Source organism: Cucumis melo, chromosome 6 (assembly GCF_025177605.1).
Source record: "Cucumis melo cultivar AY chromosome 6, USDA_Cmelo_AY_1.0, whole genome shotgun sequence".
NCBI classification, from domain to species: domain Eukaryota; kingdom Viridiplantae; phylum Streptophyta; class Magnoliopsida; order Cucurbitales; family Cucurbitaceae; genus Cucumis; species Cucumis melo.
This window is the reverse complement of record NC_066862.1, coordinates 12,501,138-12,517,794: the sequence shown is the minus strand read 5'-3', so window position 1 is coordinate 12,517,794 and position 16,657 is coordinate 12,501,138. Positions and strand designations below refer to the sequence as shown.

The 16,657-nt window shown below is 31.3% G+C and overlaps 2 protein-coding genes across 4 annotated transcripts; both read right to left on the bottom strand.

Moving 5' to 3' along the window:
- Positions 1–5,012: 5,012 nt before the first annotated feature.
- On the bottom strand, positions 5,013–10,098 carry LOC103496200 (uncharacterized). 3 transcript variants are annotated; one of them, XM_051086624.1, is made up of 7 exons: positions 9,747–10,098; positions 9,523–9,635; positions 9,274–9,396; positions 8,496–8,556; positions 5,944–8,177; positions 5,784–5,828; positions 5,013–5,202 (listed from the first exon to the last, which is right to left on the bottom strand). In XM_051086624.1, the coding sequence occupies exons 5-7, from the start codon at positions 6,354–6,356 to the stop codon at positions 5,145–5,147; spliced, it is 516 nt and encodes a 171-aa protein (XP_050942581.1). In that variant the 5' UTR covers positions 6,357–8,177; positions 8,496–8,556; positions 9,274–9,396; positions 9,523–9,635; positions 9,747–10,098; the 3' UTR covers positions 5,013–5,144. The 3 variants fall into 3 exon arrangements, with proteins under 3 accessions (XP_050942581.1, XP_050942580.1, XP_050942579.1); XM_051086623.1 differs by having other exon boundaries at positions 5,944–8,556; XM_051086622.1 differs by lacking the exon at positions 8,496–8,556.
- Positions 10,099–11,418: 1,320 nt separating this feature from the next.
- On the bottom strand, positions 11,419–16,108 carry LOC103496199 (organic cation/carnitine transporter 7). The gene is made up of 6 exons (XM_008457962.2): positions 15,949–16,108; positions 14,687–14,961; positions 14,001–14,238; positions 12,689–13,214; positions 12,394–12,596; positions 11,419–11,903 (listed from the first exon to the last, which is right to left on the bottom strand). The coding sequence occupies exons 1-6, from the start codon at positions 15,994–15,996 to the stop codon at positions 11,685–11,687; spliced, it is 1,509 nt and encodes a 502-aa protein (XP_008456184.1). The 5' UTR covers positions 15,997–16,108; the 3' UTR covers positions 11,419–11,684.
- Positions 16,109–16,657: the final 549 nt, after the last annotated feature.

The window sequence follows — 16,657 nt, the reverse complement described above, 5'->3', positions numbered from 1 at the left end:
GCTTATTTTGTTTTGTTATTTTCTCTATCTCGTGTTCTTTATATATGAATTTCATGGGTGGCCTTTAGTTGAAGACATTAAAATCTACTCTTCTTCTACAGGTCAATACAAATTCAATTGGTATTGAGAATTAAAGTCCACAATATTATCAAAATAGGAGATCAAAAGAAAAAAAAGGTTCAAGCCAGACATCATGGGGAATCTTTTTTTTAAATAATATATTTTTAAAAGATGTCAAAAATATGGTAAAAATAAAAAATTAGATCTTTTATATTTGGTACACGATCTTAAACCAAATAACAATTTAGAAAAAATAAATGAACAATTGCAGAAAAAGAGAAGAAAGACGATAAAAGAAAATGGCAAACCTAAAATATTTAGAAAAAATGATAAGTTTCATGGGCTTTTTCATTTTGTTATATGGACTGTAAATATTTTACCAATTTGTTATAATTATAAAAATTAACTATATATATAATATAATATTATAACTATATTATATCACATTTATTATATACTTAATTATTTTAAATATAATTGCTACATTTGCAACTGTCCCTATAATTTACCTATTTAATATATTAAATAAATAATATTTTTATTTTTATTTAATTATATGATATCATTTATTAGAGATCCAACTTACTTATAGTATAAAATTGAGTAGTTATAGTAATAATATATTAAAGAATTTCCATAAAATTAATAAACTTTCCTTGATTGCACCTAATTTCATTATCTCCATTCACCTTTCCGACACCTTTCACCGATCACTTTATCCTTAAAATCATCTCCTTTTCGATCTTTATTCTATCTTTCTTATTCCGGCCATCTCCTTCAAGTAATATGGTAGATGCATATTTCTTTCATATTATTGATTATGTTTATGAAATTTTGACATATTAATTCCAGTTTAATTTTTCGTTGAAGTTTCATGTAAAAAAAAATTACACTGAATGAATTTTTCGATCATCTCCTTCAACTAATTGTTTTATGTTATTAATTTTATTTGAATTTTTCGATCATCTCCTTCAACTAATTGTTTTATGTTATTAATTTTATTTCTTGTGAATTATAGTTTACAGTATATAATCAACGTCTTTTCCATTTCTTATTTAAATAGTACTGTGCAGTTATTATTATATGTTATTGTATATTTAAAATAATTATGTGTTGTACTCATTATATACGCTTTCATATTTAGAATAATACATAAGCAGTGACACATATATTTCTATTATTTCTTATCATTTATGTTCAAATAAGCAATATATTATGATTGTATTTTCATCCATTCCTTTTAGTGCATATTTGTTTCATGCTAGTAACTTTGTTTCTTAAATTGTGAATTATAATATACAATCAGTTAAGTATATAATCCACGTCTTTTCCCTTTCATATTTAAATAGTGTTGTATAGTGATTATTATATACCATTACATATCTAAAATCATTATACACTTACATATTTAAAATAATACATAAGTAGCGATATATATATTTGTATTATTTCTTGTCAGCTATGACCAAAATTGCACGATTGTACTTCGTGCAATACGTAAATATACTGCAATTTAAAAAAGTACATCTTGTTGCAACGAGATGTACTTTTTTCAATTCACGAAGCATGGACTACATAATATACTATACATTTTAAATATACCCTAAAAATGTTTTGAAAATGTTCACACAGTTACGATATGTTATTGCACAACCGAAATATTCAACTTTTACTCGTCCTCTTCAAAAGAAACCCTAATTTATTCACAATCAAACTCAAGTTATGGAATGAGTTTGATTTCGGTCTCATAACATTCAAATGTCTTCAATATAGTAAATATAGCCTAACAAATTTTGTATATGACCATAAACCATTAATTACTGAAACTCTGTCGAAATAAGGTCGAAAGTCGTCTACTTCAACCGTTCATCGAAAATTGTCTTCTTCACCTCGTAAATTCATATAGAAAATGGTTTCCTCTACTTGTTTCCGGTAGATTTCCGAATGAAGAACCATTGTTTGGAAGCTTTTTCAACAAGGGAAGTTTTCTCAAAATTTGGATATCCCAAAACCGTTCCCATGTTGACGTTGCCGTTTCTTTATGAGCTGGTCCACCATCCTTATTTAATTTTTTTTTTATTTTTTAATATATTATTAATAATAAAGATTTGTAGTTTGGTCAATTGGGCTCTCAATTTATGTAAAATTAGAGCTTTTATGAAAGAGATAACCGTGTAAGTAGCAAAATAGCAAATAACAAACTGAAAAATAACAAATCCCAAATTTTTTTGATTTAGAGCAAAACCGCCGATTGCAGACTTTTTTATAGCTGATTATACCCCTTTATATAAGGCAGTTCATTTCTTACATATATAGTGTATTTGAATATGTCAAAAAATGAGAAAGAATATCACAGATCACGAATAGTGTATTTGTAAACAACTATTTGTTTTGATAAATCTTAACTAAACATTTTTCTTACAGGATAAGATTGCACCAACATTCCTAAGAATATAGGTGTAATTTCTACCAGATTTTTGGATTCTTAGGACTTAAATCTATTAATTAACAATTTATATCTGTATATAATTCATAATAGATATGTTTAATAACAATTTGAATTCAAATTTTAGATAATACCCCTAAAATAATGAAATATAAGTTCAATAGATTCGGATTCTCTATATTTCATAATGTTTATCAAAACTTTATTAAATAATACATAAACCATACTTTTAATAACAATTTGAATTTAGATTTTATATCATCCCCTAAAATTGTTAATTTGAATTCAAATCTTACATAATATCTCTAAAATAATGGCAAAAATAAATTCTTAATAACAATTTGAATTTAAAATTTAAAATTTAAATTGTTATAATTTAAATTTTAACTTATATTCTAAAAATAAAAAAATTATTAAATAATACATAATACAATTTTTAACAACAATTTGAATTTTAAATTTATTGATTAAGTTTTTATAACAAACTTGGGAGAAATGTGCGATTTGAAATTTGAAATTTATTAGTTTGGTATTTTTTCTAACAACCATTTAGTTTGATAGGAAAATATTTTATTAGTCTTAATTGTTTTGATAATCTTCAAATTTATTTATTTATTAACAAAAAATTATTAAATTCAATCTAACTCAAAAATATTTGATTGAGCTCCTTTAAAATATTTTTATGATTAGTAAATAAATATATTTCATTAACCTACTTACAAATATTTGTTTGGAAAATATAAGGAAAGTATAAATTTGAACATATTTTATTTGTTCCATTCATTTTATTATTTATTTTTTTATTAATTTAACAAAATCAATTTATTGGTTAAATCTACCAGGTTTAATTGTGTTGATTTTCTATAAAGTTAGAGTGTATTTGTACATATTACATGACAATATTATTTTTTTCAAATTAGATCCGTAGTATTTGACAGGATGTATGCATATATTGCTAACACAATTACATTGTAATTTATGCTTTTAAATAATGTGATAAAATATTCTTTCTATATCATGATCACATATTCAAATATTAATATTTATTTGCTCATATAATCATATATTTTTCTAATCCAAAAAACTTAACATCAAGATGGATTTGTTACAAAACCAAGAATAAGAACGATTTCCTGAATGTCATTGAATCATAATTACGATTGTTTAACTAACCGAACTTTATAATAACCAATAAAATTAAGATTTTCCAAACATAATATATGTCAAGTATGAATGATGTTATGAACAACATATTGACACACACAAAAAGGTAAAAAATGAGACAACATATTGGAAATAGCACAAACAAAATATATTTTGCAAACAACATTCAAACTTGTAAATTTTAACCAAATCTGTTATTTTGTTGTTGGACAAATTGCAGCAACCTCTCCTATAATAAGGCAAATATATATACAAGATTTTCAGCTTTGTTATATTGTAAACATTTTATTAAATACTACATAATATATATTTTTAACAACAATTTGAGTTTAAGTTTTATATCCTTCCCTAAAATAATGTCAAATATAAATACAAGATTTTCAGTTTTTTTATATTTTAAACAATTTATTAAATAATATAATATATATATTTTTAATAACAATTTAAATTTAAATTTTAGAATTGTAATTATGTCTCAGTGACATTTTTGCAGTTATTTGAATTTTCTTCTTTTAGATTTTATTTGAGAAAAGAGAAGAAGGAGATTCAGAGAGAGTGGGCAGTCAAGAGAGGAAAAAGTTAGACCGACGGAGGAAAAAGTTAGACCGACGGAGAGGAAGACGTCGTAGTTTCGACAAGCGACGATGGGCTTTTTCGAGCAACGTTCGACGTTGGTCATGGATTTGCGGCGGGTTCTGACGTTTCGGTGTTTGTTGGAATCGGATTTAGTCGACTTTCACGGGCTTAGCCGCAGCCAAGAGGGTGTTCTGTTGGGTTTTCGACGAGCTTCATGGTGAGTTTCGTCGTGGGTATTCTGTTTTCAGTCGTGGTTCTTCTTGGGGTTTGAAGTGGATTGTTCAACATATGAGTCCCAGTTTGGAAGAGTCGACAAGAAGAAAATCCTTTAATGGTGATAGGTGTTAATTGTGTGTTAGGAGTTTGATTTAAATTATAGGATATTTGTGGTTTCGTGAATAATTATATTTATGATTCAATTTTTTCACAGGGACATTTAAAACATGTTTCAATAATTTTTTTTTTTTTTTTTTTTTTTTTGCATATTTTTCAAATTTACTATTTTATCAATTTAAATAAAAAATTATCATTTATTCAAAGAAAATCTTCTATTTTGCTAATTTTCATACAAACAATTAGTAATTTTGGATCCTATCTTATAATAAGACACTCATATTTAGCGAAAACACCTTAGTAATTATACTACAAAAGTTGCGGGTGAATGATGATTACGATATAGAATTGTAATTAAAGTAATCCACCATTTGGAAGGAATTGCTTTTGAGGGAAAAGATTAGTTATTATGTTAGTTAGAAGAAAGGAGGTATTCACTCAAAAACTATAATTAAAAATTTATTTCATGAATGAAATAAACGAATTTAAGAGTGTAATAAAAGTAATTAGAATAGCAGAATTGAAATGTGACGAGAAATATATAATAAAGAAAGAAAAAATGTTGTCAGGGTCCATCATCACCATCTCCGATCAAATTGCATATATCCGAACATTCCACCAAACTGCAACATCCCCAAAACTCAACCAATCATTAAGGATCATATTCAAATCAAATTATACATCCACTTTATAACCTGTTTTACTTGTCTAAAAATGTTTCTCTAAATGGGTATGTTTTTGTTAACTTTGAAGAACTTCCCCCTCTAATTTTTAAAATGATTATTTTTCTGAACTTTTATAAATAGCTGTTTGGTCATATTTTTTTTAGTTGAACAATTGTGATAAAAAAAAAAAAAAATCAAACTAATAACCTTTAAAATGAGAGTTAAAATGTATTAAAAGTATTATAAAGGATTGGAAAAATTTACAAAATATTTTTTTTTAAAAAAAAAAAAAGAAAAAACAGACACCAAAATAGTTAACACTTGGAAAGAAAGAAGCTAAAATAGATTTATAACCAATAAAATAAACTTCAAAATTGAAAGTTGAAAGTTGAAAGTATAAGTTAAACCTAAGATGTAAGTAAACAAATAAGTCCGCAGTATATTTGAATGAATAAAATATTAAATGTAAGAAATATGAAAAATAAATAAATAAATAAAGTATGAGATTTAAAGAGAGAGAGAGAGAGAGGCATACGCACCAGTATTGGCGACTTCGAAACCCTTGCTTGAAAACAACAATTGGTCTACAAACCAACAAAATTTTCGACATCAATCATAAACAATTCCACTTAATTCTCAACAATTTTTTTTTTTTTTTTGTTTTTCTTTCTTTCTCTAAAAATCTCTACTAATTATTACCTCCTGATGTTCAGAGGCCCTTCTCCGGGAGATCCATCGCCGCCTCTAATGCAAGTTCCCACGCACTTTATCGTGCAAGATTCCGCTTTCCTCGACTTCGGCCGTTGAATTCTCGCCTTCTTGCAGTCACTCGGCTGCGCGCACTCGCCGGAAAGAGTCTGCGGAATGTTCGACAGCGTACTACTTTCTTCTTGTTGTTCTGAAACGGTAGCGCTGGTCTCGGTTGCGGCAGACGGCAGAGGCGAAGCAATCACGGCTGCAGCTGCGAGAATCGCTGCCGCAGTGGTTGCGATACGGCAAGTGGATGTGGTTAGGGCGAGGGGAGCGGTGAATCGGAGGACGGTGGTGTTCCAATTAGGATGTGGTAGGGTTGGTGGAATTGGGGGAAATGGACCTTTTACATGGCTTAGCATTCTGGAGTGATTTTGATTTTGACTCTGCTTTCGAGAATCCTAACATCTTTCTTCCTCCTCTTCTTCTTTTTCTTTTGGATAATGTGCGTTTGATTTTTTAAACTGTTTTTTCCAAGATTGGTGTTCATCCACGTGTCCAATGTCGATATGAATTATAGCTTGTTAAAATTTCAATAATTTTTTAAATAATATACTGAGGAGTATTTTCATATTAAATTTTGCTTTTACCCTCAAAATTGGAAACTATACTTACATAAAATATTTCTACATTTTCATATCACACCATTCTTGGGGGGAAAGGAAAGGAAGGGTGTCCCTCCTATTGTCTTTCTTAATCACACTATTCTTCCACCCCTCGATTCAATTATATTGATCACCATTCAATTCCATTAGTCCCTCTTTTTGTGTCTCTTTGGCCATTCTGACTTCCACTGCTTCAAGTAAGCACCTTTTCCCACTTTCTTGTCTATTCGGGGTTGATTATTTTCTATTGTTTTTTCTACTTTATTTATTTATTGATTTCTTATCCAACCAATTCTTTTTTCCTCAATTTACTTTTGTGGCTTTGAAGTTCAAAAAAGGGAGGTGTGTTTCTTGTTAGAACCATGAATATTAGGATCTGTATTTTGTATATACTGTTATTTTACCGTTATTGATAATAATAATAAAAAAAAAAACTTATGTTATTACTGAGCTTATTGAACCCGATTTGTAATACTTAATTCATTTGGTTCTCTGCCATTTTCAATTCAACTCTTATTTCTACCATCATCATGATTCATGATTTCATTGTCTTCAATCCCTCACTGATTTATGGCATGAAATGCATGGATTTGTGAGCTTTATTGAGTTTCAGTGCTATTATTTATTCTTTTGGAGCTAAAATTAGATGCATTTATGTAGGTTCTGGACTAACATTCATGGGCCAATTTCCACGCTGAGTATAGTTAAGCCGCCCCTAATCTTGTAAGGACTATTTAGACCATGAGTTTCAGTCATTCCTAACCAATCTCGAACCTATTTAAGGGACGAAAGCCTTCACTTCTCATCAACAATCCTCTGCAGTCGAAACCCACTTCTACCAATCACGCCATTTTCCAGTTGCCTAGCTCATAGAAAGTTTTCTCATATTTCAAGTTAGAACCTTGCATATGAAAGTTCCTCTGAAGCAAATCAACACTAGGATCTCTCAGCGACCCACACAAGTGAGTGTCAAGAGGATATTTTCAATGGAGAGAGAATCAATCTAGGGAAAGGCTCGGAGTTTTTGGGTACTACCGAAGCACTTGGGCTCTAATTTCCAACTAGTACTTCAATTTCATTTCTTGTAGTCAGTTTAATTTCATTTTCTTCAGTCAGATATCAGTGAAGAAATAATAATTTTTTTATTCAATAAAGATGTTTATTTTATCAATCATGGGCTAAAATCCTTAAAAGGTTCAATAACGTAGATGTCCTATGCACTTTACGGCTTAAGAACCGTTGGCACTTACATCAACTTGAACTTTGTATTTTCCTTTGTTGAGTTTAAAGATAATGTTATGGAATTTAATTGGCCACTTAAGTGAAACTTTAGAGTTAGAGAAGGTAGTGCTTTCTCATTCCCAAAACATTCCTCACGAGTTGTTTTAATAGGAGGTCTCACAGATTCATTCAAACAGCCAAAGCCAAACAAAAAACAACCTAGAGGACAAAGGGGTAAGGCATCCCTTTTCCCTAAAGAAGGATTACTAAAAGACCTTCCATTCTAAATTAAAATGGAGTCTTATGGTCTAATTACTAAAAAGGCCTAGGCTGAGAAATCCAAGTAGAGGAAGTAAGCTGTGCAAAATAATAAAAGAAAGAAAAAAGAAGACTACTGTTATAGACAAGATACTGTTAAGAAACAAATGAGGGAAAAAGACTGAAGTACTAATCGAAGTCCGTTGTTTCCATACAAAATCATAGAGATGCACATCAAGAGTTTATGCAATAGGAAATTTGTTACCCGTGGAAGCATAAGACTAGCATAATACATAAAATAATATTTAGGCCAAATAATATCAAGTGCAGCTTGAAAAACACAAGAAAAAAATGGGAAAAAAAATTAAGAGGAGATGCATACTAATAACTAAAAAACTCAATTCTTATAAAACTTACCTCTGGAATAATCTCTCTCACCCATAACCACTCTGCTCAAAGAAGGATTCCACCGCCAAATCTACATTTTTTTTACGAACCGAACGTGAAAGAAACGGAGAAACAAAATGTAGAGAATCAGAAAGTGATTTTCTTTCCTCCTTTCCTTTCAATCTCTACTTTTCCCCTTCTTTATATTTTTTTTCTTAAGTTCCTCTTGGATAGAAAATTTAAAAGATGCCTAAGATTTCTTCCGCTATGGAAAATCATACATGAATTCTCATATTCTTCTCAATCCCACATTCCCACGGATATATTACTACGTTTCACATCCAAAATGTTAAATACCATTAATAGAAAAATATGAGTTTCTTTGAGTTAATTTACGAGTAAGTTTACACATCACACAAAACTACAAAAAGGAAAAAATTAAAAGACATACAAGACTTTAATTTACAAGGAAGAAGCTTACATCCATAATCAGATACCCCAAACAATTAAACTAATACCCACGAGTAGAAACTAATTCAAAAATCTCGTAAAAGACATAAATCCTACATCGTAATAAGAATCAATTAGAAACAGAATCATAAAAACAGAAGAAACTCAACCGAAGCGCAAGAATCATAATACTATTAACCTAAAGCCAGAGAAAGATCCGTCTAAATAAGTTTTTCTTCCGTTTCCCCCTTCAATCTGAATCCAATTTTTGTATGTGCAAATTGATATTTAAAGGGGAAAAAACAAAGGTGACATTTCTACGGAGAATAAGAATTTAATAAAATGCATGATTACATACCTCAGGTGAACCCTAATCCCAATAAAAACCAACACTCTTCAAAAGGATCACACCAATAGTTTAAAATCTGCTTGTTAGCCAAATTGGTTGTACTCACAAACACTTTCAAAGGTATAGACCCACCTACAAGAAACAAGAGCGAAGACAAATAGGAGTTAACAAAGAGTGCTATTGACTGTGAATCTAAAAGAGAAAATTCTCCACAAAATCACAAAGTTCCAATTTGAAAATACGGAATGGAGTTCCAACCTGTCCAGGCATCAAATGCGGCTATGAGCACGAGCATGAGACTATGAAAATCTTAAGGCCTTAGTATATTTAGGGCTTTCGACGCGGGGGTACCGAGGGATAGCGATGAAAATCTTAACAACGAAACAAAATCATAATAATAATAATAATAAACACATCCCATCATTCTCAACAACGAAACAAAATCAGACAACCAAGTGATTACAAAGATGAAAATAACTTACCTGAAACGAAGTAGAGAACAAGAAATGACACCAAGTACAGATTGGGGGAGGAATTTTAAAGACAAACTTCCGACGCAATTCAATGTGCTTCAGGAGTTCCTAAAGAACTCCCGACACCTTACTAATGACGTCAAGAGTTGGCCTCCATCTCCCGACACCTTCAAACACTGCGTCGCGAGTTCCTAAACAAATCCCGACGCTTTAGTTGTGCGTTAGGAGATCGCTCCAATTTTTGCATCGGGAGATGTCCTATCTTTCGAACGTCATTTCTTCCGACGGTCTAAAGCTACGTTGGAAGATCCATAATTTTTTTTAGCACAACAACCCTCAACAATCCCGGTTAAACTTTAGCTTGTCTGATAACTCCAAAATGCTTTTTGCTCCATTTATTAAGACTTTTAAGAATTTGACCTTTTGCTTATAAGTCACAATTTTACAAAGTTACCCAATTTTATTTTTCTCTCTTCTTCTTTCCTTCAATTTCTCTCTTTTTCTCTTTTTTTTACTCTTCCTCCTCGTTCTTCTCACTGGCACGACCGACTTCAACTTCTTCGTTATGCGACCAACATCAGACCACGCAACCATCTTCTACAATTCCACACAAGCTTCTTTAGTCATCTTCTTCTCTCTCCCTTTTTAGTTTGTTGCAGGATGGGACGAAGGGTCAAGAGTGAGATTGAGTGAGACCAAAGGTCAGAGAGCAAGATCATGAAAAAAAAAAGGACAAAGGAATGAGACCGAGAGAGGAGAGAGGAGAACGAGCCAACAAAAGGCAATTTTGCATGCGCAAAGGTTTCATTTGAGTAATTCCCCCTGAATTTAACATTAACAGAGTGTAAAAAGGAAAACTCCCATGTCCAAAAAGCAGAACAAGTCTCACTTTCCTTCCTAAATTTGGGTCATCCGTACAAACTCTACAATTGTCCATACTCTCGTAGTATATGAAACTTCTCCAAATAAAATCGATCAATAAGATACCTAAAAAATAGTCAAATACATCCTACCCAAATGCCTCATCACAAGTTATAAGAGAACAACTTTAAAAGTTCCAAATACTAAACTAACAATTTAACCGATTTTAGAAGTTTGAATTTAGTCTTTACAGGTTTATTTATTATTATTTGTTTTGAAACAACATATGCGAGGCGGCTAATGTGTTTGATGTAACCAAACTCACTGCGGTGTGTGTTTTAAACTGCTTCTACTTCAAACTTTCTTTATTATGTTGATTTAAAAAATCAAAGTAAAACTTTCTTTATTATGTTGATTTAAAAAATCGAAGTAAAATTGTGAAAACTAGAAAAAGTAGCTTTCAAAAGGTTTTTGTTTTTAAAATTTAGCTAATAATTCATCCATTATATTTTTAAAAAATTACAAACTACACAGAAAGAGTTGGTAATGTGCCAACTCTATAACTACAATAATACTTCCGATCTACAGTTTGGAGTCTGGACCCTCTACTCACTGATGTAACCATACACCATCGTCATTAATATTTTATACTATTCATTTTTAACAACATTCGATGCACGAGAAATTTAACAAAAATATAAATTTTGACCATGCATAAAGCCAACAAATTAAATCAAAATGACAATTTCTTCCTTTCACAAAGCTACCTTGCAACAAGAGAGATCACACTCCTAAATTCCTAATATGACAACATAATAAATTTAACAAATGTAACATAAATCACATTTCAACATTTGCTCATATATATTATACATGAAACAAGTCGTGTAAGTTCTACATTGTATTCATCTAATTGTTTGAGAATATGGATAGCATTTTGCTAGTCCTTGAATTATACATGTGCAAAACGAGACCGAAGGCAGTCTCTTCAACAATATCTATTAGCAGCAGATAATGAATAGAGGTAATAGGGACCAGATCGAGTCCAATTAGAACTATGTGATCAATATGATTTCTAAGTTTCACCTACACTTTTTCAGGAAGATCTTGTCCCTTGGTTTCGAATGGGAAAAGCACAACACAGATCCCTGACAAAATAAATACAATCTCAAAAAAAACAATCGCCACTGTTTGATGACATCCTTTAACCAGAGCTACTGCCACAAGAGGACATGTCATGCCCCCAATTCTTCCTACAGAACTAGCAACCCCGACACCTGTCGTTCGGATTGAGGTCGGATATATCTGTGGTTTGCATAGATTGTAAGAGTATAAATAGGTTACCCCAGATTAAAGAAAGAGCTCGAGAAAAACTACATAAAAATTTTGGTGGTGTGAACGCGATTGCACCAAGAAACATAAACGTGTGTGAAGGAAATTTTTGGTTGGTAATCACATTTGAAGAAAATGGAATGAAGGACAGAGGAAAGGTAATTTGATAAGGCATTACAAGAGAATGTAATTTTGTGACAATAAATAATGTCATGATAAATCACACAAGCAACTAACGTGGAGGGTAAAAGTGTTTTCAGTTTTGAAGGCGAAGGCATATGATAGGAGAATGCAAGTCCAGATCAAAAAAACAAAAAACAAAACAAATATCAAAAGCAGACAACAAACCATCCTCTTAAAAAATTACGTTATTATTAGGAAGCATCAGATAAAATGAACCTGCAAAAATGTCTGTAGTTGTGATGCATGATATGGGGAAAGAAAGTAAAGTGTTTCAACTTACCTCGGGAGCATAAATATAGACAACTGTGAATGTAGATGTGATACATACACGAGCTCCAAACAAAAGGCCTGTTGTTAAGCCATCACTCCGATAAAATACTAATGGAAATAGAAATATGGCGCCGAGGAAGAACATTGAAGACATCGATAATTTACGGCCTAATTTGTCAACCATGACAGCTGATAACAGGAGACCAGGGAACTCTTCAAAGAAAATTTGAGGTTAGATTATCATCCATGCACCAAACTTTTGTCCCTGGCTAGAGAAAACTTTGGAACGACCAAAAAACTGTTACCTGCGAAACTAGAGATGAACACATCTCGGTAATTGACATCTTCGTGTACTTTTAGATGTATATCGGTAGACGTACATCTACTTGTCCCAGTCAACTCAGTGGTCAGCAACACGAGGCCATAGTAAGAGAATGCATTTCCAAAGAAAACCACCCAGAGGAGCAATGTAGACAAAAGCAGTTCTCGAGAAAGAAGCTTCAATAATGGTGAGAGAGCAACCATACTAGAGGTTGTTGCTTGAGAAGTTTCAACTTTAGTTTGTGTTTGTGAGAGCAAATGCACATCTTCCACAGCAGTACCTTGCTCCTCAAAATCATACGAGTGACTAGAAACAAGAATTCCAGGGGGGAGGTTCGTTCTATTATGATGAGCTATTTTCTCTAAAATAATAGCTGCATCACTTGTTCGACCTTGTAAACAGAGATACCGTGGGGACTCTGGAGTAGATTGATAGAAGAGTAGTAGGAGAAATGAAGGAAAAGAAGAAAATGCAAGGAGCCATCTCCATCCTAATTTTGGCATGACAATCTGTAAATACGAGGGCATAAAACATAAAGGTGATTGCAACCCTTTTCAATGGAAAAAATGAATGGAAGAACCAATAAGAAAACAAAATTGTCTTAAAAAAGCAGAGTAAAAAAACAAGGTTAAAACTTCAAGTGAACAGTCTACGTGCCTCCATGTGCAATATGTAAATTTAACCCAAATTTAAAGAAACTTAATTTCGTTTCACCTTAAGATACATATGACATCAACCACTAACGAGTCATGACAACAGGACATAAATTAAATTTTCAACCACTACTATTATATACCATGCCACTTTTTTTCATCAGATTATGAATTTTAACTGCTCGAAAAACTTGTTATTGTTAACTACAAGTAGACGAGAAAGCTCCTTGTACAAATGGATTAACAGATAAAAGCATAAGTAACAAAGTTACTAAGCTAATAATTAATTATGACCAGTTAGAACAACAGCAAACTAACAACCAATTAACTAACCAGTTAGACTACACCACAAACAGTCTCCATATAGCTACTATGAAATATTATCAAAGGGAATGGAATATTAGAAATGCTACATGAATTTAGAAGTGTAAAAAAATCTCCAAAAATAGATCTCATTTGCAAGCACGCAGTGTCAAAGTTGATCAACTCAAAATGAGTCAGGCAATGAACATAATTTCCTATTGATATCTTATCTTTTCTTCCTCTTCTTCTTTATAATTATTATTTATTTATTAATTTAATAAGACAAAAGAAAATGTAGCAAGAACATGCACTGAACTACAAAAGAAAGCTAGATTATACCCATGCCAAAGAAGCTTCGAGGATTGTTCCAACGGTCCAGAATGCTGAAAAAATAACCATCCAAGTACCTCTTTCAGGAGCAGGAATGAATTCCAAGAACCAGGATGCAAGTACAGGGCCACCTCCCAACCCAACACCAACTAGGCAGCGAAGAATTAACAAAGATGTATAGTTTGGGGCAAAAGCACTCAGAAATCCAGCAATAGAAGTGATTGTTGCTGTAATGAAGAAACCTTTCCTGAATGAGAAAAATTAAAAATAAAAAAACAAAGGAAGTCTAGGATCCCCAAGACTGAAAGTTAAAAAAAAAAAAAACAGAGAAATTCAAAGATATACAATTTGGGGCAAAAGAACTTGGAATCAAGCAACACATATGATTGTTGCCATAATGAAGAAATCTACATTGAACAAGTTAAAGAAAAAAAGAATTACCAAGGCTTTCGTAAACGCTCAACTACAAAGTTCTGAATAAAAAACAATCTTTTATGAGTATCCATATCAGTCAAAAGGTTAAAGAAAAAAAAAAATTCTTCTGAGCCTGAAGCATAAGAACCATCAAGACAGAAGAAGAAGCAAAAGATGCAAGTAGATTGCACAAATTGCATTAACAAGAGGAAGGACGTCACATCATCAAGCATACACATATGTTAATGAAAGTGAAATGATATTAGATAGAGGATACATGCCTTCGTCCATATTTATCAGAAACTATGCCCCATGTATAGGCCCCAACTAACATCCCTGCAAAAACCACACTGGTGATCAAAGACTCTTCATGGGGAGAAAGGTTCCACGCAGACTGAACTGCAGGTCCAACAAAGGAGAGTAACATCATTTCCATAGCTTCTGAAATCCATCCCATTCCAGCATAAGCAAGCACAAGAATTTGAAAATTCCCAAAACCCATGGATACAAGAGCTTCGTCAATAGTGTACCTCGGACTTTCACCTCCATCCTCCACCTTACAAAACAAGAAGTCCACACTAATTTCAAACAAGTATCATACAAATAAATCATGAGAGAATTTTCCACAAATATAGAGATCTCATTATACTTTCATTCTAATAACAATTAATAGTTTAACTTGATCAACTTTTATAAAAAAGCTAATAACGTCTATGGCGTTAAAAACTAACTTTAATGATAACTCAGAACTCAAAGACTTAAATGTTCTGTTGCTTTGAATAATTAATATTAAGAGATGGTTTCAACACAACTTGAAGCCATAAAACCTTCCTGCCAACTTCTTGATGTATTGGTAGACTTGTTTTTATCTCCAGAATATCAAAGTGGTTATTGAATTCAATATCTAAGCCTTCTTATGGATTTCTTAGACTCGTTGGTTAGGTTGTAACTTTCAAGTAAACAATAGAAGAAAATAGGCATGTACCCCACTTCATATTCAGCTTCCAAACTGAAACCAACGGTGCCCCATCCATCAAAACAAAATAAAAAAAACTTACGTTCAAGCTCAAAGACCCATAAACAAAATACACAACATATAAAAACCATCCATTCAATTCCCCAAACCAATTATAGCAACATCAAAAGTTGACCCATGTTCAATTCCTCACTAAAAATACAGTGTAGCCATTCCGAGTCAATCAATCCAAACAAATAATAATAAAGGATTTGAAAACCAAACGAAATCAGACAGTCGAGTACGAGAATCCAACACCCAATTAAATTAAAAAAGAAAACGAATAGAAATCTAGTTGACAAATTTGTAGCTGCAGAAATGCAAAAAAACAAGACAATCCAATCCAAACATCAATGAATCAATATCTCCAGTATTGTAGATTATGTTTACAATTCGAAAAAGAAAACGCGAGACACCGAAATCATGGTAAAGGATAACGAAGAAGCGAAAGAAAAATCCACAACTAACCAACTAACAAATAGAAGTGATTGTGAAGATATGAAAAGATAAGAGAGAAAGAGGATGAACCTGGTGAGGGTCCGAAGAGACAACAAAGGAGCGTTCCTCCATTTCCATTCCCTGAATCGATTATGGGATCTGGAGATGATGCACGTTTTATCGGAAGACTTCGACGTACAAAACAATTAAAAAGACATTGCCCAATTATTTTAAGGACATTTACAAAAATAACAAAAAGAGAAAAAAAGAAAAAAGTATTATGATAATAGCAACCGTCTCGTTATATTTTTTAAATTAGAAAAGTACTAAATTAAAAAGTAATTATTTGTTATATTTACAATAACAAAGAAGAGTTAGTTTTTTCTATAAAAAAAAAAAATCCTTCAAATACAATTTCACTTATTTTTATTCTATTTTCTTTTTGGAAAAAAAGTGAAATTATGGTTTCCACTTTTGTGTAGACAATAATGATATGACTCCATTATATTAAATTTGTTATTTCGAATTATTTGTACATGTCAATATATTATATCATAAAAGAAATGAGTAAGATAATATAAATAATATAAATATTTATTACTGTTGACCTTTACCAAAAAGTGAGATTTCTATATTTTTATCTCCATAAATTATATTAATTTTTCTTTTTTTGGATGGTATCTAAAATAAATCTTCAAATTTTCAATTTTATTTTAAATAGTTCTTTGGTTTTTTTTAAAGGTCTAATTAAGTCTTTGAACTTTTTTTTTTTTTGTTGTTAAAAAAAGACACAATTATC